The sequence below is a fragment of the Nipponia nippon genome, unplaced genomic scaffold (genome assembly GCF_047370975.1).
Source record: "Nipponia nippon isolate SJK-2023a ecotype South Korea unplaced genomic scaffold, ASM4737097v1 scaffold_25, whole genome shotgun sequence".
Classification (NCBI taxonomy): domain Eukaryota; kingdom Metazoa; phylum Chordata; class Aves; order Pelecaniformes; family Threskiornithidae; genus Nipponia; species Nipponia nippon.
In genome coordinates, this window is record NW_028262342.1 from 4,900,042 (window position 1) to 4,921,089 (window position 21,048).

The window sequence follows — 21,048 nt, forward strand, 5'->3', positions numbered from 1 at the left end:
CCCCTCCCAGCCCAACGATCCCGCCTGCTGCCTTTCAACACAGATCTTAAAGCAGTGTAAATAAACACATATTAAAATATATATATATATTTAAAGAAGAAAAAAGAAAAACAAACCAAAGCAAAACACAAAGCCTCATCGAGGCTCTTGAAGCACCATTCACCCCCGGCGCTGGAAGCGGTATGGCCTCGGGCCATGTTTCTTCCGCCAGTGCCAAGCCTGAGGAGAGTTTCATTTACGTGCCCTTGAAGCTCAGTGACAACAGCACGTTTTGCACCGTTCTGCCCTTTCCTTGGCTGTTTGTTTAGTAGAGTTTCACCCTCGTCATGAGCTTTGTCACCACCAGGGCACAGCAAACACCTCCCTGGGATGAGGCCAGGGATGCTCACCCCAGCACAGGCGTGCCCCATGCACCCCAGGTCACCCCAGAGGTGACAAGTCCCCGGACGCAGGGGCAGGACATGGAGGCGGCAGCTCTGCCTTTGCCGGGCAATCCCTGCAGGGCTGCAGAGAGGAGCATCCCGCCGGCAGCCAGGACCCAGGACATGACACCTTGGAGGCTCCTGAGCGGTGCCAGTCCAAGGGGATGGCATTGCTTGCACCCGCAGGGCGAACCTGCACCAGACATGATGGCCAAAGCGGTTTGGAGGCTGCCAGGGCCTCAGGGCTGGGACTGTGGCTCTTCCCTGCATGCAACAAACAGCACCCGTGCTGGGTGGCTACCGCTTTTGTTAACAGCGGGGTTTGTTTTGTGCAGGGGAAGGCCAGGGCAGGAGCAACACGGGGATTTCGTAACACACCTTTGCCTGCACAGGCACGTGTTGAGGCAGGGGCCCTGCGGCCACCAACCACCCTCCTCTCTCCACCTCTCACACAGCGAAACAGATACAAAGCATCCAGCTCCATCAGCTCCAACGCAGTCGGATGCAGGAGCCCACCTCTGGGGATGCACAGGGCGGACGGTGCTCTGGCACGCGCGCGGCAGGGGGACGGGCTGCTACAGCTGACCCACAGCACAGCGTGTAATGAGAAGGGATGCTAATGAAGGCGCAGAGGGAAAGGGGAGGGATTGCACCCCACCGGGTGATGAAGAGCTTGTTCAGCAGTAGGCATCACCCACCACCCTCTCTCCTCCGCGGTCTCCCCCAAACACCCCCAGGCAGAGCTGCTCACCAAGAACCAGGGCCGCTTGTGGCTCTTGCTCGCCACAGCCACCCTGCCCTGGTGAGGCTGTCCCTGCACCCCAGGCTGCTCTCCTCCTCCTCCTCCCACCGTACGGCTGTTGTGCATCCCCAGCGCCTACCAGGACCTGCAGAAGAGCTGGTGGGACCACCCGTTTCCAGTGAACCCACATGGGTTAAGAGCCAAGCAACACTCCAGACTTGAGACCCAACACTACCTATGCTCACGCACTCCCACTTTACCCACCACGGCAGTTAGTATTTTAGGGGAAATCCTGGATGGACCTTGAAGCAATGCATGAAAGGCCGAGGGCCTCCTGCCACCCTGCAAGCCCGAGGGGCCGAGCAGGGCACTCTTCCTCCACCAGCCCAGCCCCTCTTCCCTCCGCACCAGCCATCCTTAAACTCTTTCAGCTGGGAGGAGAACACAGTTGTGTTTCTATTTAAAAAAAGCCCTTCTTTGCATCCTGCTGGCACCTCATTAAAGCTCTCAGGACACGGTGGCTATTATTAGCTCCCTCCAGGCTTTCGGCAGCCCCGAGAGCCTCCGCGGCACCTGTTGGCAGCAGCCGCGCGGCCACAGAGCCCAGGAGGTTTGGTGAAGCCCAGACGGAGGCCAGACCACCAGCATCCCGGTCAGCACTGTAACCTCAAAATACCTCAGCCAACAAGCGTGCAAAACTCATCACAAAGCACCTGTGTGCAGACACCTCCAAAAACACCATCAGAGGAGAAACCTTCTCCCCCCGGGCATTACTGAGAGGGAAACGCCGGTCTCTTAGAGGCTGCTCCCACAAAGAGGTCCTGCCCAACAGAAAACAGCACAGAGCAAGGGCTCAATAGCAGAGGTTTTATGCTCTTGCATCTTTTCAATACAGAGCAAAAAATGCATGCACTCTGGAAAAGCCTCACTGATCTTCTCATGGATGCCCAGTACCCCACTGCTAGACAGTGTTTACCAGCAGGCTCCTTGATTTCTTACCAAATACAACAGACAGCAAGCGCTTTGGACACATTTTGCCTGTTAGATTAGAAAGGAAAGGGAATAAAAGGATAAAAGCAGGGACTTTTAAACAAACTAACAAAAAAACCCTACTCCTGCTGCTCCCCTGACAGGCCAGGCTGTTCATCTTGGGCATTCCCATACCCAGCCTTTAAAAAGAAACCTCACAGACAGCCTGACAGAGGCCAGCTCATCCAGGGCCGCGTTAACTGGGGCCCCCCGGGAGCAGAGGCAGCCCTGGGGCACGGGGTGGGCAGGGGGAAGCTGCTCTCTCCGGGCTGGCCAGGGGCTCCCGGATCCTGCTTTGTATGAATTTAAGCTTTTTCAATCCCACTTATTCACGAAAAGGGCTTAGGGCCGGGGGGAGCCAACGAGCAGACAGGCCAGCCTTTGTGCGGCTCGGCCGGCCACCCACCCGAGGGCTCCAGCAGCCCCCACGTTTCCCCGTGCAGCCCCTGCAGCAGACTGGAGCATGCTGGTAAGCAGCGGTGCTGGCATTGCCACTGCCCCTGTGGCCCCGCTCCCCTCCAGCTGCCCCTGCAAAGCCTGGAGCAACGCCTCAAGTCAGCAGAGACTCCACTTCCTAAGCAAGAGAGAGAAATTAAGTCTTCAACAGCCTGTATGAATATCACCCCATTGCATTACCCCCATCTCTTCCGCAATGAAGTTTAAGGCTCTTTCCAAGGCTGCTGGGAGGGTTTGGATTCGAGGTGGGTACAAGATCCAGATGTTCATCGCTGGTTAGGAGGTAAGTCACTAAAACCCTCGAGGCATCACCACCACGTCCCAGCCAAATCCTCCTTCCAGTGACGTTCACCTGGTTGTTTCAGTGCAGTCTTTGGGGAGAAACACTTGTGAAAGGGATGTTTTGGCAAAAGCCAGAGGTGCCTGACCTGCCAAGCACAGGCTGCCCTTACTGCCAGGGCCTGGCAAAACCGAGCTAACCGGCTACACCAAGAGCAGCCAGAAAACTCTCCTCGCTCTCGTTAGCTAGGTCTAGAGCCCTCCCTGCCCTTCAGTTCCTTGAGGCGAAGGCCAGAAATGAGTATCAGCCAAAAGCACTGCATGCTGAGGCACACTGAGAACATCATCTTCCATGAACTCCTCCAGACCCCGGCGGAGGGCGCGAGCCATAGACCTGCTCCAAAGCTCCCGGGGAGCAGCTCCAGCTCCCAGCCCTCCCGCCCGGGAGGCGCCGGAGCTGCTGCTCAGCAGCTTGCAAAGACCACATTTTAATCCCTTCATAAACTCCTCAGCACCTTACTCACCCAGGCTTCATCAGCCCAGCATTTGCATCTCAAACAATACGCACATGAGGCCGGGCTGGTCATCTCCTCCAGCAGCGTGGAGCTGGGGAATAGGAGCACAAGGACACTTCCAAACCCCCCAGGGCCTGGAGCATTTCCCTGCCGACTCCCACCACCCACACAGCACCTCTCATCCTGGCAGGGACCTGCTCTTTATCAGTCGCTCTTCCTCACAACAAAAGATACTGGGAGATTCTTCCCCAAAGTGGAATAAGCAGGGCAGGAAGGGAGACAGGGAGGGAGATGTCAGCAGTCCTGCTCCGACACAAACACACGGACCCTCACACTGGGAATGTGGTCTCTCCTTCCAGGGAAAAGCACTGAGGACAAAAGCAAAGGCCTCAGCAAGCTTCTGCTGAGCTCCTGGGCCAGCAAGGGGGAAGATGTCCTCTCCGGGAGCCGAAAACAGGCTCCAGGCTCCCTGAAACAGCCGTGCCCCCACATTGGTGCTGCTCTGCCTGTGGCATGGGAGGCACCCACCCAAAAACGCTGGATTCGCAGCTCTGATGACTTCCAGGAGACAACCCAGGTTTAAACTTCCTGGCAAGCCCGCCCTTCCCAGCACCACAGCAGAGCCACTTATGCAAGAGCCACCTGGGTTTTCTTCGCAATCTGCCCAGTGCAATGGGCAGCGAGGTTGCGAAATGGCTGAAGAGGAAGAGAGAGTCACCCCAGAGCCCGGCGGGGAGCGGGCTGGGGGAGGAGGCTGCTACAGGTGACGGCTCCCGCAGCCCAGCTGTATCCGAAAGCAGCCGCTATGGGAGCTGCGGGGCCATGGGAGCCAGCGCTCTGTGCGTGACGGGTCGCTGACACCCGCAGCGGGGCTGCCTGCGAGCGAGCGCAGCCCCTGCCTTTTTGCTAAAACAAGTGGAAATATAATACGTTAAAACTTTCTGAAGCAGTCTTAAACACTGAGCTGGTAGATGCAATAAGGCTGTCATTACTACTGAAAACAAAAACATATCCCTATTACCAGACCAGCTCCCTGCTTTTTATTTATTTTTTTAAAGTAGGCTGAGCATAACATGCATACTTTCTGGTTTGTTTGCATCTAATTGCATCTGCTTTCCCCCCCAACCCAGCGGAGATGCCCAGGATGCCATCCCCATTTCCGAGCAGCGCCGCTTGGACCCGGCTCCCACTCACACCTATGGGTGCGAGAAGCAACAAGCTGCGGCTACTGGAATTGCAGGCTGACGGGACGCGCTGCCAAATTTCCACAGCAGCCCCAGCTTGTGTTCCAGCCACATTTCCCTGAAAACACACATTTGGCAGGAGGTCCAAGGAGCCTTCCAAGAGGCTGCCCTAGCTCGGTGCCGCGTACCAGGGCCAGAGGACACTGGGAGGACAGCAGACGGACAGAACTGCTGCGCCACTTCTGAACGCTCAGCAGAAGATGCTCCCACCCGTGTCTGCCCCACAGAAACCCAGGAGCTGCTGTACCCCTTGGGACAGGGACAGCGCAGAGTCCCGACCTGCTGTTACTCAGATTTAGCCTGTTCCAGCACGAGAGGCGTGTGGCAACAATGACCCAGAGCCCAATTTAACCCCCTCTTCTGGGGCCAGCAGAGCTGGAGAGGTTGGATTCAAGAGGAGCACTCAAGGGAGCTGGCTGCAGCCAGGGGCACACAAAGTGAGGCAGCAAAGTTAATCATGACGATGAAGGAAATGAGCCCATCCCTCTGCTGACCCCAAATCTATAGCCCAAACCGGGTGAGGATATCTAGCAAGAGCAGAGCTGCAAAGTCCCAGCCTGGCTGGGCGCCCCAGGAACATTCAGATCTGGGTTTGCATTTTGAACTTTATCTCTAGTTTAGGCTATGGCTTGCTGGACAGCCAGGCACATAATCACATGCAGCCCTGACGCCAACAGCTTAAATAATCTCATTACATATGACGGCAAACACCGTGCCAGCTGCAGACCGCTTGAGCCAACGTGCTCACCTGCCCTCTCCGCTGGCAGAGCGTAGGCTGTCACAGCAAAGCAGCACACCCACACAACGCCCTACTTCGCAGGAAGATGCTGTCGTCCTCCCCAGCAGCATCAGCCTGAAGGCAGCGCCGCAGCATAGCTCCGCGTGCTCCCAGCAGTGCTCAGAGAGTGGCCGCGCTGGTACCCCATCCTGGGTCCCCCTCCCGACGGCAGGTACCGTCCCAACACCCTCCAAATGACAGCATCTCCGGCAAAGCTCCTGTTTCAGGTCCTCTCAGGTCAGGGGGATCTACCAGCTCTCACGGACTCATGGCCATTAGTCCCTTCCTGAATCCACAAAGGAAACAGCAAGTTAATGCAACTATTAAACCTGCCAGTTGCTATAATCCCTACCTCAAACTAGTAAGATCTTAAAAGCTGAAATCTTTGAAATGACTCAGCCACGAGGTACAAAGAAACAGCAGCTTAAAAGGCTGTTAAAGCTCCCTGCATTCAGACTTGCTCTTGCGTGTCCTGCTCTAACCCCCACGCGCTGCTCCCCGTCCTCCTCCGTAGGGGAACCAGCCGCAGAGACGAGAGCCCTCTCCAAAACGAGCCTCCAGGCACCGGTCACGCACGCAGTCCTCGTGCCAGCCGGAGCTGAAAGGAGAATATATTTTAGCATCCTGCAGCCATGAAAGATGAGGGGCATCCACGGAGGGGATGGGACCCACCTTCAGTGGGATATGGGTCTCAGGGGCTTTTAAAATCCGACACCAGTGTCACGACCAGAGATGACCACAATGCTCAACAGCTCTGGACCATGCTGAAATGCTGACTCGACATGACTGCCCAGGCTCGAAACAGGTTTCTTGTGGAGCGGTCAGGTAAAACTGCGTTCCCATGCCAGCCTCTGCAGCTGGTGGAGGGATCGCCCTGGTCCTCACGGATCCATCCCCCCAAACCCTCCCTCCTCCAAACCCAGCCTGCAAGCTCAGCCAGGTCCTGAAGACTCTGTCCCAGTTCCTGCCTCACCTCTGCTGCCTGCACCCCTGCCCGCAAAGGGGAGAGGAGCTGAGCGGCACGGGGCAGACATGGGGCTGCCTGGGGGCACCTGGCAAAAGCGGGGGCCCAAGAGCCGGCCCGTGCCGGGCTGCGGCAGCCGCCCTCGCCCGCTGCAGACAGCCCCGGCGCAGCAGAGGGGAGGCAGCGCGTTATTCTTGGAAACCAGGAGGTGAGGTCATGCTGCCTGAATGCTGCAACTTGAGGCCAGACGCACGGGGCCAGTTGTGCTTGGAGAGGAGCCTGACTTCTGCAGCGGGCAGCCGAGCGAGGGCCGTCTGCGGGTCGGGAAGCCAGTTACATTTGGGGCTAGCAGGAGGAAAGGATTTCTTAATGAAGGAGGACTCTTTCCTCCCAGGCTCTCAGCAGAGTGCAAACCCCAGCAAAGGGATGGGTTTTAAAATAACATCAGCTACCACCTCTGCTGCAAAGCCCTGGGACCACCCCGGCATGGGGCACGTGAGCCCACCACGATGGCTCAGGAGATGCCGGATGCCAAACCCAGAGCCATGCTGCTCCCCATGCCGCAGGGACGGCTGAACGACCGCTTCCGACCCGGCCGCTCCTCCGGATGCCTCCCACGTACCCGCACCGCCCTGCCAGCCTGTCAGGAGCTCATTCCATCAGATTCCAGAGCACATCCTGGAGGGCTCCAAGAGGAGAGAAGCCACCAATTTGCTCTTTCAGGCTTCCTAGGCAGGAGCTTTCTGGGAGTTTTCATCACCTGCACCTACCCATCCTCCAGCAAACGCGCTAGGAGACCCGGCTCTCAGGCTGCACAGCTTCAAATTGTTATTTATACACTGCTTTAAATACACACAGTGCTTTGGAATAGGCAACACATGTCTGACAAAGCTCAGCGCCCGCTCTCCACCGCTCGCTACCCGGAGGCAGAGCCAGCACCTCCGCAGCCCAGCGGGCAAGCGCTCTCCTATACATTGGGCTTTCCCGACACGTGCGCTGGCAGATGGCAGAAACCTTGCTGAAGGCCAGCAGGAGCTCAGTGTGAATGATAAATTAAGCATTTTACCTGGCTGTATTTGGCTATTAAATCACACACATGGGGGCCGTATTTGTCCTGCGGGATGGCTGCCCGTGAAGGACTCATCCTGGAGCAAGCAGCTCAGCTCCTAAGCCCGGTCCCGCTTCTGATGGGCTGCAAGACCTCCAGTATATCACTGCCTCTCAGTTCCCCACCTCTGAAGACGTAGGAAACACCGATCTTCTTTTGCAAGACCTATGACTGATGGCATTGGATTATTATTAAGAGGAAGAACCCTGCCACTTCCTGAGCGTGTGCCAAAGCAAAAACCAAGCCCCTGCTCCCAGGCTGTTATCAGCCCATCTCAGTCGTAGGTTTGACTGCTCAGAACATGTGATGTATTTAGAAGAGATTAAGGCAAATCCTAAATTGTTTAAACAAACTCAAACCCCAAGTCAGTAGACTCCTTTGGTCAATGAGATAATAAACCACTGCCTTGGAAAAATCCCAGTGATGTCACTACACTTTCCACAGCTTTTCAGCCACGGCTTGCACAGAACGCCACAGCAAAGACATTTCTGGTTATATAAAATACATAGTGGAGTTTAAAAAAAAAAAATCCCCCCACTGAGAGAGCAGCAGAAGTACAGCAGACACACAGCGAGTTGTCCCAGGAGCGTGAGCCCAGGGTCTTTATCTACTCCATCATTTAGGGGTTATTTTTCCAGCTGGATTTTCTGGGGAGCAAAGCATTTGATTTCAAATGAAGCTGCAGGGAGCCAGGGGAAACTGGGTGCTTTGCTCCTCTAAACGCCTCGGTAAAGAACCCTGGCCACAGCAGTAGAGAGAGCACGAGGCCACCAGCTACACAGCCACGCTCATCCACAGAGCTGCTCAGTTATCAGCTACGAGGCGCCTGCCCTATTTCCACGACAGCCATCTTACAAGAATAATAAACCACAAAAGTACTGGGCTCCTTCCTCCTTCTCCATCAGAGGAACCATTGCTCACAGATTATCTGATGAGGCTGAGAGCGAGACTGAGAGTGTTTTGCAAATATGCCCCGAAGCACCAAGGATGCTCCAGAAACAGGGCTGCCAGAGAGGGGGCCAGTTTGCAAGCCATCTCCATGGCCCTGCAAAGCTCTTCCAAGCTCACCAGTCCAGGTGAGGATTTCCTGCTTTGAAGCTGGGGTTAGGAGTGAGGTTTGTTAATTTGTTTTAAAGGAAACTTGCTCCACAAAGAGCTCCATCAAGCGACACGTACAGAGAAAAACTCGCCACCCGCTATTAGCGGCCCCCACTCTCTGGTCTGGCTTACCTGCGATTTCCTCGCCAAATTAAGAGAGCCAGCCATCAACCCAGTAGCTTGCCTAAAGATTACTCTTAGAAGTAGAATGTGCAGTAGGCGAGACAGACCTCGCTCCCAGCCCCACCGTCACAGCCTGCGTCACTAATGCCAACAGCCTGACCACAACGAACAACGCCAAGTCAGGTCAGCAGTGACCTACATACAGCAGGCTTTACAGAAATTACAAGCCTAATTTTGCCTAATAATAAATCACACCAAGGTACAAGGAAGAAAGGGGCAAGAAACCACCTAGACCTTGCATTTCAACCGCATTCATCATCTCTCCATGGACTTTATGTTCCCACCCTGCAGTAAATCACCGCGCATCAAACAGGGTCCAGTCATGGGTGACTGGGACCGTCGGTGGCCTGCTTCCCACCAGATAATTCAGGGATGCCACACTTCAGGTACTGCTCGATACCAAAAAATAAAATAAAATTGGGGGTGGGAAATCAGTAAAACAAACAATAACGATCTATACGAAAAGTAAAGGAATATCTCCTGTTTTCACCTAGGTACTACACCGCAAATAAAATTACCATCCATCAACTTGCACACATTTTATTTAATGATGCGTCTCTGCCATGGACTATTGCATTGGAAGGAGGAGAAAATTGGCTGTAACATTTTCACTGCTGCTGGAATGGTGTCTCCAAGCTCTCACACTCTCCCAGAGCACTGAAAAGTTCACTTAAACAAAGTGACTCTCAGCAAAACCCGAACCTAAACGCACCTCCCTGTTAGGGAGAAAGTGGTTTAACACCATTACAGCTGCTCACGATCCAAGAGGAAGCACAACAGAACCAGGAGACACCGTTAATATTAGGGAGAGACACAGCTGTTTCCCTCCAGTGGAGGGCTGCGTTATTATACAAGATTTTGGAATAGTAAATGTAAAGAGCAATGTTCCAAATGGAAAGGTTTGCTCCACAACCAAAGCAGGCAGCACAGAGAGATTTCAGCTGTGGCTTCTGGCGATGGGCCCTCAGGATTCTTTTAAGCATCATCTGAAGCATGACAACTCGATGCAATCACTTCTGCGGATCCTGTTTTAGGTCATCTTTCCACACTGATGCAGCCCATGAGTAATTCGGATCCAAATACCTCTCCGCAGGTCTCTAACAGAGACGTTATCCCAGCTACGTACCAGAGGAGGGGATGAAGTCAGCTCGCATTGCGTTTAGGGCAGTCACCCCCACCAAGTTTGGGCTCGGCAGTTCAGTCCAAATATAATAATCAAATAACCCAAGCCTCTCGGTCACCCTCACCGGGGCAAGCCGGGTACGCGCCGGCTCGTCCAAGGGCCCAAACTCACAGCGTAGCAGTTTTTAAGGGGCTGGAAGGAATCACTTACAGTAGCAGCTGTGCTACTCTTTGAAAAGCCAGAGACACGTCCAACCGCTCAGCTGAACTCCTCTCTCCCCGGCAGGGATGTGTGAAGAGGCCGGGGCAGGGGACGGGGAAGACTACCAACGCTTTTCCAGAACAGAGATTCAGCAAATATACCTCACCCTCCAAGAGCCGCGCAGACGCTCTGCACCACCCTCCTACATTATAACGCGAAGTCCTCCGCTCCAAGAGGCTTTTCAACACGGCCAAGGAACCAACGCGCCCCGTGGCAGTAAATCCCAACCCCATCTGCTGCACCGTGCTCTGGTACGGGCAGGGTAACGGCACGAACCCCCGGCCCCCGCCGTCCCACCCGTGCTGGGGCAGAGAGGAACCGCCGGCGTTCAGTCTCTCTGCCATCCTTCCCCTTTCGGGGCTGCAAAAGGGAAGTGCTGGAATCTGAGCATTAAATACTTGAGTCAACTGCAGAAGTGAGGAGGAGCCCGTCTGTCAAAACAGAAGAGGGTTTCGCTAATTTCCAACCAAACGAGATGACAATACATGTCATCTCGGAGTTCAGCGCGGTGCTGCTCATGAGAAATGCCTGCGTTTCCGAAGGAAAAGTCAAACTTTTATGGTTCAACTGAACCCCCCCTCCTTAACCGCAGGGGTTCCGCACCATCCCTTGCCGACCCCGCCACCCCCGCGGCGTGACTTGTGCCTCCGAAGCCACTTGTTCATTCATTCATTCAGGTTCGGAATCCCAGATACCAACAGATGGGCAGCTCTAAAAACAAAAGAGGTGGGGGTTATGGATTGAGGTGGGGGTTTTTTTAGCCTTCGCAGTTCTCAGGGTAACGCCGAGGGTTTGAACAGCTCATGTGTGGGCGCAAATTGCATCGATGCTAGAGAACACGGCGCTCCCACCGAGCAGACTGCCTATACCCGCGTCACCCAGCGCCGCGCTTGGCGTGTCGTGAATCCATTCAAACTTCCCAAGTCCCTCCGGCAGGGAGACGCGCTCCCCCCTTCCCTCAGCAAAGCCCATTTGAAACAAGGAAACCATCGCATCACCTCGTGCGTGCTAAAATGCACCTTTGCAGCCACTATTTATCTACGCGTCTTTCAAACGGAAGCAAGTTGCGGACAAGGGGTAAACACAACAACTCTGAAATATTCCCAGTCTGAAGCGGGGGACGACAGCCGCCCGGCGTTACGCGCCGTTCGGTACAGCCAGAGCCAGGAGAGCCCTGCCACCAAACAGGGACACCCAGGCGGCCGCCCGCGTTCACGCAAAGCGCTACGAGCGGCTCCGCGCAGGGAACCCCGCGTTTTGAGATGCAAACCCCGCGGGGTGACTGTGGCCAGGCCGAGGGCTCCTCTCCGCTCCGGACCCCCTCAGAGTGGGCTACCGAGATGTCACGTTGCTTCTTTCCACATTAGAAAGCCGGAAAAAACAAACACACACACACACATCTCGCTGCTCTTAATGAGGAAAAAAATAAATTAAAGAATGGCGGGCCGGGCGGGCAGCAACCGGCTCCATTGTCCCGGCCGGCTCCGCCGCACGCCCCGCTCCCGGTTGCCGCTGCCCGTTTTCCCGTGCCCGGCCCCCGGGACCCCCCAGCAGACATCTGCCTTCCCTGCCCGCTCCCCCGGCCCCTTCGGCAGCCCGGCGGCGGGGCGGGGGCAGCCCGGAGCCGCCCGCCCGGTCCCCGTCCCCCCGCGCCGCCCCGAGGGGAGCCCCGGCGGGGGGAGCCCCGCTCCCCTTCGCACCTTGAGAGCGAACTTCTCCCCGCTCTTCTTGCTGAAGATCTCCAAAACTTTCCCGTTGATGCCCAGCCCCAGCACTTGCGTGGTGACCTTGTAGTCGTCCGTGATGGCATTCTTCCGGATCTGCAGGCCGCCCTTCACCGGGAACGGCGGCGGCCCGTGGGGGGGAGCGGCGGGCGGCGGGGGCGGCGGCGGCTGGGGCGGCGGCGGGTTGGGGAAGGCGGCGGGCGGCGGCGGCGCTCCGGAGAGCATGGCGGGCGGCGGGCGGGCCGCGCCGGGCGGGCGGGCGGGCTCCGGGAGCGGCGGCCGGCGGAGCCCGGCGGGAGCGGGATGGGGCGGGGGGGGTGAAGCAGCAGCGCCGCCGCCGCCGCCCCCCGCCGGTGCGCCCCGGCCCCGGCCCCGAGAAGAGCGATCGCTCCGGTGCGGCGGCGGCTCCTCCTCCTCCTCCCGGCGCGGCGCGGCCCGGCTCTGATGTCAGCGCCTCGCCGCGGCCGGCCCCGGCCGCCGGGGGAGGGACGGGGCGGGGCGGGCACCGGGCCTGCGCCCGCCGGGGCCGGGGGAGGAGGCGCGGCCCGGCCCCGCCGCTTCTCCCGGGGCGGCTGGGGGGCTCCTGCGCTCCCGAGGGGGCTGCCCCGGGGGGGCCTTAGCGCTTGGGAGGGGCTGCGGGACAGCGCGGGGGGCAGAGGCCGGCCGCGGGTCTCAGCCCCCCGCCCCAGAACCGGCCGTTTGCCCGCTCTAGTGAAACCCTCCGTGGGACGCCAACAGGTCCTGGCGTTCCCAGTGCCCCCCAGTAACACCCAGCTAACGCATCTGGCGTCTTCCCGGCGTCCCAAAAGCATCCCTGCCGTGACAATAGACAGCTCTGGAACCGGTAACTGCTGGTGCCCAAACACCCTGTTCCCCGATCGCTCCGTCTGTAACCGATTCCCAGGAAGACGAGAGATAGAAACACCACCACAAGCACGCAGAGCATCAGGGCAAAGACAGGGCATGAGAAACCAGTCCAAAAAGAATAAAGGCCATCCTGACAGTAACGAATTAACCCCCATTTCCCTGCTCAGTCCAGAATCCAACGAAGACACTGACGAGGCTAAGGGAGACGGGATCTGTGCTGAGGTACAACATGCTGTTGAGCTGCTCAGCATCCAGGAAAATCCAAGGAACATTTCTTTAGCTGGAGCTCAATGGGAAATCGAGATTTTTTTCATTTATGGACATAAAAAGCACAGCCTGCTTGTCACTGATAATCCCTGTTTCCTAAGTAAAGAACACACGGTTTTTTTGATGTTCATCCCTCTCTTACCCAGCTGTCCCACAAAAAGCAGTGAGTGTGCCCTGGGGAAGAGAGATGAAGAAACATGCCCAAAGCCATACCAGGAGCAAACGGCAGAGCCTGGAGCAATCTCCTGAGGCCCGGCCACTGCTTTTTGGCAGGCTGGCACACATCCAGCCGTGCACACAAGCCCACCCTGCGTGGCACAGCCGAGGGACTGACATGCCACCGGGGCAGCAAGGGGCAGGACGTGCTCCCAGGCCCCACCGATCCCGCAGCCGTGTCCACGGGGCTGCGATGCAACAGGCAGCCCCAGGCCACGCGTGGGCTCCGGTCTCACCATGAGCAGCTCTGGAAGCCCCTCTGAAATGATGGAGGGTCCTGGTGCACCCCCTGGTCAGAAACCGCCATCCCCATTCACCCAGGCTGGTGTCAGCAGTTTCGCTGGTGTCACAAGGACAGAGCAAGCCATGGAAGCGGGACTTCCCTCTTCTATTTGCAACTAAAGGAAAGCAATGGCAAAAGAAAACGACTGCAGTGTTCGGGAGAAGGAACACCAGGCCCACAGTACACAAGAACCACACCAAGTCCTCACCAAGTAGCTGCCTCCAGAAGAAAGCAAACATCCAGAAGAGCAGGCTGTAACCTCTGCCGGTCCCTACACACAGGCAGGGCCACTTGCACCAGAGCAGGAGGCACCTGGTCCACGTTTGCCATCCCAGCACCTTCTGTGATCAATAACATCCTCTCGGATTTTTTAGTCAAGCCAATAAAACTGCCCCCCCGTTAAAAAAAAAAAAAAAAACAGCTCATGTTTTTAAAAACCAGTTTTTAAGCAGCGACTGATCAATAGCTGAGGGAAGCAGCAGATCCAGCTAACCAAAGTACGTCATTAGCGGCAAGAGACGGAGCGTCTGTCAGGAGGTGGCAGCGATAGGCACCAGATGGGAGAGTGAGCAAACCTACACCATGCGCTGGCAGCTTTATAAATAAAACTCTTGCGGAGTCGCCGGTGCCTCTCGCCACAGGTCCCGAGTTTCCTCGAGAGGCCTTCCCCTGCTCCCGGCACATCGCCGCCTGAGCGTTCGCAGCGAGAAAATTTCCTACTGGGAAAGCAGATTAATTCTGGGACTTGCAGCATCTCCCAGAATCTGAGCCCGCGTCCCTCACCCCAATTAACGAGGGGCTTCGGGGGGTCAGAGTTAGCGCCAGCGGACCCTGTAACAACAGGTCACGGATGCTTTAAAGCTGCCAGCAGCTCTGTGGGGTTTTCCCAGCATTTGCCTCCCCTCACTTGGGCTGGTCTCAGCACGTCTGGGGAAACGAGCCTTTGAGCCCAAGTTTTTTCTTTACAGAGGAATCTGGTCAAAGGAAAACGATTGACCCATTTCGCTACTCTGTTTCCTTTAGTTTCATTCATATTTGCTTTGTAACCCGACCCTTCAGCTATTTCAAAGACAAACACCGCTCCGGAGGAGGCACAGTCTGGGAGCCCCGTGTCCCGGCTTTCCCATGGAAAACTCCTCCATTATTTGTCCGAGGCGAGGGCCCGGTGCTGCAGCGGAGGCAGGAGAGGGCACCCCCCGCCCGCCCCCCGGGCCCCGAAAGGCCCATTTCCCCCTGCTTCCCAGCCCGGGAGGGCCGAGTCCCCCCCGGGGCCGGGGGTCGGCGGCGAGGGCACCCAGCACATTGCGAACCCCGTCCCGGTGCCGCCGCGGCCGAGTCGCCACGAGGTGGCCCCCGGTCCCTGCGCAGCCGCTGCTCGCCCCGTCCCGTCCCGTCCCGGGGGGGTCCGGTTGCTGCCAGCCCCGGGGGTCCGCACACGGGGTTTTGCAGGGTGCGTGGGGCGTTGGATGGAGCCCCGAGGCTCCCCGTGGAGCCGGCCGGCAGGTTTTGGGGTCCCCAGCCCTGGTCCAGGGTGGGACCCAGATGTTGCCCCTGACGCGTCCCCCTCCCCAAAAGGGGGCCCGTCCCCCCCCAAAGGGGGCCTGTCCCGGTGGGCTGCGTGGCTGGTTGCTCTCCTCAGGTCACAGGAGAAGAGACGGTGTCTACGTGATGCAAACCAGCCCTGTTCACCCCTTCCCACGGCAGCTCCCCAGGCCTACTAGGAAGGAGGCCAACGCCGTGATTTACTGCCAAGGACCTGCCAAACGCTTTGCAGATCCTCTGGGCTGGACGTGGAAGCACCGAGGTGAGCAGCACCCAGCTGCTGGCACACATATTGACAGCAAAACCCTCTCTTAATCCTGCAGACGGGCTGGAAACAGGCTGCTCCTGAGATTTGGGGACCTATTTCCAGGTTCTCTATTAACCGATTACAATCTGGCCCAGGAGCAATGAGATATCCATCTCCCCTTGCGATCTTTCGGAGGCAGAGGGATGCGAGCATGGAGCACAGCCAGATCCTCGGCCACCCACCCACTCCCCTCCCCGCACATCGCGCAGCTTTGCACGGCGGAGGAAGAACCACCACAGGGGGCCCAGCACATGAACAGCCCCTTCTGCACAGCCCGCCAGATCTGGCTGCTTCAGCCTTTGCTATTAAATAAATAAATATTAAAAAAAAACCCAAAACACTAAAACCCCCGCCTCGAACACCAAACCCAGCAGCAGTGACCTCCATTCCTCGGCCACAAGAAAATTCTTCTGGATGTGAATGAGAAGCGATTTTTCCCTCCTTCCACTCCCATCTCCATTAGGGAAAAAAGCAACGGCCAGCAGCAGGCTCAGCCTTTACATCTATGTGACACAAGCAGCTGATCTGCTAACCCGCTTTCCCTAGCAAGTAATAAACTAGATTGTTATTTGATTATAGCAGAGTTACCAGGAAAAACAGACCGTGAAGATTAGGGTAATGATCATTAAGGCTGTATGCATCCTGTTCCTCTCCCTGGGTAGATTTGTATGAGCACGAGGCTGGTGAAAAGCTATCCCACTTAACAAATGATAATACCTTTAAATAATCCTGCATGCTTTTAGGATAGGGGTAATTGAATTGACGAGATATTATTAATCCCCATTTCAGATATTAATGTCATTCGTAAAGCAATGGGAGGACTGGAATAAGGTCAGAAGGTAGCACTGCGAGTTTTTTTCCATGCAAAGGGAGCCTAGCGCAGCTCTCTGTGTCGGCGAGGGAGATGAGCTGTCCCGGTGGGATACGAGGAGCTGCCTCCCCGCTGCTGCCCGAGCGGCCAGCCCAGCTCCCTGGGCTGCTTCGCACGGAGCTGCATCACTCCGCGAGCTCCAGCTCTGCTCCCACCAGCTGCTCCGCGCTCCCAGCAAGCGGCTGCGTCTCAGTGCTGGGAAATGATCCTTGTGCATGGTTTGTGTATCTATTTATAAAGTGCTGTGGGATCCTTTAGGATGAAAGGGGCTATTATATCCTAGACTTATTACCCAAAAAGTAACCACAAATTTTCTCCACTTCACCCTTCATTTGCCTGTCTCGAGACAAGCCTGAGCAATAGCATTTAGATGGAGACCCTCTCTCCTAACCCTGCCAGAGCAGGGGACGTTTCTAGCTGGCAATATCAGTCCCTTGCCAAGGATATTCCCTCCGGCACCACCTTTCTGTGGCAGAAGGAGAAATGCCCCTTGGCACATGGTGGGAAGAGGCAGCAGCTCCAGGGCTGGGCTTCCCCTGGCAGATTAGCACCCAGCAGGCTCCGGCATTGCTCACATACCGGAGCGGGACGGCTCCGCAAACCCTTCCCGCTGGACATACTCTAGCTGACACACAGAGCCCATAATTGCAAGACATGTCAGGAAATATTGGTCAGGATTATATCTGTCTGATTGACGGGCATGAGGATTTTCCTACACACAGCGCAGGGGAAGAAGATGCACACCGCGCGGTCGCTGGACTCTGGACCGGCACTGAGCGAGACCCACGGGGCAGACCATCGTGCCATGGATGCATCTTACATGTTCCCACCTCAGGCAGCATCCCCACCGCCTCGGGGAGCATTCAGCCCAGGGAAAGAGCACATTAAAAACACACAGAAGCCCCCAGCACGTCCCCATTACGCTGCTTTTCTCAACACAGGGTGATTTTTCCACCTGGAAACTGTACCCTGATTCATTGCCCACAAGATGATGCCAAACGTACTTCCTGAACTCACAGTCACAAAAACCGCTACTCAGAAATGCAGAAATATGTATCTTCTAAAATAATCTGCTTTGAAAGGGATGTAGTCCAACTGACAAGCAAAACCACAGATCCCACACAAGGGAAAACTGAGCTTGCAAGCAAATATTAGTTCTTGCCTAAGGCACATCTGAGCAGCAAAGCAGCCCCGTGGCCTCGGACCAAGCAGCATCTCATGTCTAGCCCTCCCATCGCTTTTTCTAAATGCAGATTTATTTTATTTATTTCCTAAGAAAATCCACAGCAATGCCACTACGGAGAGGGGATGGGATTTCAGCTCAGCGATCAGACTGAGAACATCTGAGCTTTTGACTAGAAAGGGGACCCTCGTGCACCATGGATCCCGTCGGAGAGGCACCCAGTTCTCTGCGGCTCCTGGGCCCATACGCGGCTGCCGTGGTCCCTGGGGGTCTCCAACCAAACACGTCACATCTTGTAGGATGGAGCTGTCTGCTTCGCCGCCCGCTGCCTCGATGACAGGCAGGAAGGCAGATCCTGCCTCGTGCCACCACATCACCTATCGCTATGTGCGATTTAACAGGCGGCTCTGGAGCAGAGATAGGGAGCCCAGAGGCTTCTTTTTGAGTGTGAAATAACTCAGATGAACTTGAACAGACTCGGCTCCTCGTCAGCAAGAGGTGGCATTGGAGCGGGTCAGACTTTTAAGGTCAGGAGGGACCATGCACTCCTGTGCACTGCACCCCCTCGCAGGGGCCCAGTCAGCAATATTTGTGACCTGAAAAGGTTGCCAGGGGCCCAAAACAAGGAAATAAGCTAAATCAGACCCAGAGACAGACTGACAGCCTCCCCAGCCTTGCTCCAGCCTGAGCCCGTCAGCCAAGGGCAGGTGAGCCACAGGGGGACGCGCTGCAGGATCACGCAGAGATTTGGAGGTCACCTTGGGGTGCCAGCAGGAAAGGTGAAAAACGTGGCATAAAGCAGAAAGGGACACGGGATGGATGCGAGGCCAGAGGAATGGCAGCACACAGGGGTTACAGGCAAAGGGACTTGCTTTTAAACCAAGCATCCCGAGGCGCGTTGCCCCTGGATGGCAGCTCACCCCGTGCTGCAGAGGGACGGCGGGGCGAGACCCCAGAGCTGGGCGCAGGAGAGGGGTCTTCACACCAGCCTGGCCTGAACCCAACCTGGCAGGGCCCCCACGAGCCCCAGATGTGCCTCCTCTCTGTGCCACCTCCCAGTACACTTACATCTGCTGGCATCCACATATAACCGAAATCCCTGCTGGTCTGCCAGCAGAGAGGAGGCATTTGTGTGACAGGATTATAGAGATTAGCTCCGTTAGCATATGCAGCTCCTGGGCTGGCCCTAATCCAGAGGGACATACGTAGCCCACGCACCACCGCTCACTGTCTTCCCTGAAGGACCCGTGTGAGCTGGAGTTTGCCCTCCACATTTTTCAACGCAGCCTCTCCAGGTGCTTTGTACAGCAAACAAAGGCAGTGCTAGCTAGCTATAACCTAAAAACACCCCACATACAGGACAGCAATGGCTCTCTGCAGGTTTCCATGCAAACCTGGGCAGTTATGCATCCCAAACGGAACAGCTCTTTACACCCCACTGCTTGACTTTGACCTGCAGAAGGTTTGAGGTTGGGAGCCCAACTTACCTGCAAGCAGAGCCCAAAGCAAAGCACTGAAGGGCTCACAGGCATCGACTGCAGAGCACGCAGAAACTCGGTCCTCACCCCTCCGCAACAGCACAGTCACTCCCTGCTAGGAGGGAGGACCAGCACTGCTGAAGGGAAGCCTCTCCCATAGCAATTAACAGCATTAATTGCCAATAATCAGCAGCTGGGCCTCATTGAACCCCAGGCACCCAGGTGTGGGAGCAACGAGTGCTGCCTGCAGGGAGGGGGGGAAGGGGAGTGCAACCCATGAGAAGATAAAAATTGTGTGATCTCCTGAACCCCACAAAAAGGTGGCTGAGAGAGGCTGTGAGGGATGCCTCAGCGTAAGACACAGAGCAGCCAAAGAGCTGGTTAGACCGAGGGTCAGCACTGGCGCAGGGAGCGGCAGCCGGGGCGCAGGGACCCCACAGCCCCTGCTCTGGGCACGGCCGGGGTCAGGGCTGGGGGGCCGATACAAGAGGCTGGCGGTGGCTCACCCCGAGCCTCCCACCCCGCTGGCTCGGCCGTCACGCGGGTGCCGGTGGCAGCGGGATGCTGATGGGGCTTTATCTGGGTTTCTGTGCGTGGTGGAAAAACACTTGGGCCACCGAGCAACAGGCTAAAAGTGCCCGGGGTCAGGCGGAGCAGCTGCCGGGGGCCGCGCTGGAAGGGCTTTGCTCCGAGAGCACCGTATCCGCCCCAGCGTGCTTAAACCAGTAACACAAGATTACATTGCAGCAGGCTGGGACCTGGCATGCGGTACGAGCCAGAAATAAAACTGTTTGTGTAGCAACTGAAAAAATAGCAACAGGAGCTAGGTGAGGTGTATCTCTCTTTTTTTGGTTTGTTTTTTTTTTTTTTAAGGCCAGAAATATTTATTTATTTGGGTGGAAGAGGTTAGTTTGCATTTTAAAGGGGTTTTGCTTGCGATGTGAGCTCCCCAGGGTGTGCCTCGGAGCCTCCCCAAGCTGCAAGCAGCAGCGCGGGTGTTTCCATGCAGGTCCGGGACTCCCCAGCCCCAGCACCATCTGCATTGCCCTTTCGTGTACCACAGGCTTTTGGACGCTGGCGTACACTGAGAGACGCTGCATACAGCACAAAACGGAGCTAGCAGGATGCAGATACAGGCTTCAACCGGGTTGTACCCCAGTGTTCGGAAGACATCACCTACGTTGCTGCGTGCTAGTCCCGTCCTGGCTGTTATCCCCACCTTACGGAGAGGGAAAGGGAGTCAGAGAAGCAACTTGGGCTTCTTCAGATGGACTTGGGACCGAGCACTGTGCCAACGCACTCCCTGTGGTGGCAGGATCCGGGTGGAAGGAGCAAGCTCCACAGCAGGCAGACAGAAAATAAGGCAGATGATCTGATAAATGAATCCAAACTAAGAAAATAACCATCCTGCGAGCGTAGGGCCCCTCTGCTCTGCTGCTCGGGCAGCTCTCCCAGGGCTGCGGTTTCCTGCGTGAGCTGCAGGCGGGCGAGCGAAGCACGAGGTCACCGCGCAGCTGCGGGCAGAACAGGGACGAGCCGCCCACCTCCCACGCCTGCCATCCCTGCTGCTGGCACAGGGATGCTTCATCCCTCAGCAGTGCCACGTAGGGAGAGCTCTGCAAATGGCATCAAGGAGGTTAGAGACTGGAAAAGGAAGGGGGGAGCAGGCCCGAAATGGGGTCCACCAAAAGCTGCATTTCTTGTGGCCCTATGGGAAAGTAAAGCATCTTTCTGTAAGGTTGCCAGCTCACAGAAAGGGCCATGGAGCGAGACCAGAACCTGAGAAAGCGTTCCATGAAGGCCATCTTATCCACTGTGGGTAATTAGACGTAACAGTGTGAACGATGCATGAAGCTCTGGTTTTAGTTCAACAGGAAAAAAAAAAAAAAGAATCATCAAAGAATATTTATAAAGGTTTGTGTCATTCTTGTGCATTTCCCATCACATGGGGATGTGTCAACGGATCATGCTTAGTCCTGCAAGTGCTGAAGAGGGGTCTGGAAATAGTTATAGCAAAGCATGTGATCCCACTAGGCTGGGAAAAAGAAGAAGAAAATCCAATTTGGAGGTCTTGGCTTTTTCTTACCCTCCTGCCATCTTATTGCTTC

General features: G+C 56.3%; 1 protein-coding gene across 2 annotated transcripts in view; it reads right to left on the bottom strand.

Annotated features, from left to right (window-relative positions):
- MAPKAPK2 (MAPK activated protein kinase 2) overlaps window positions 1–19,077 on the bottom strand; it is a 33,895-nt gene extending 14,818 nt beyond the window's left edge. The window contains exon 1 of one of the 2 annotated variants that reach the window (XM_087762279.1): window positions 18,950–19,077. In XM_087762279.1, the coding sequence (XP_087618405.1) occupies window positions 18,950–18,994 (45 nt within the window). In that variant the 5' untranslated portion in view covers window positions 18,995–19,077. Of the gene's footprint in view, window positions 1–11,902; window positions 12,324–18,949 lie in introns of those variants that run through there. The other variant, XM_087762278.1, reaches the window with a different exon arrangement.
- Between the last annotated feature and the right edge of the window lie 1,971 nt (window positions 19,078–21,048).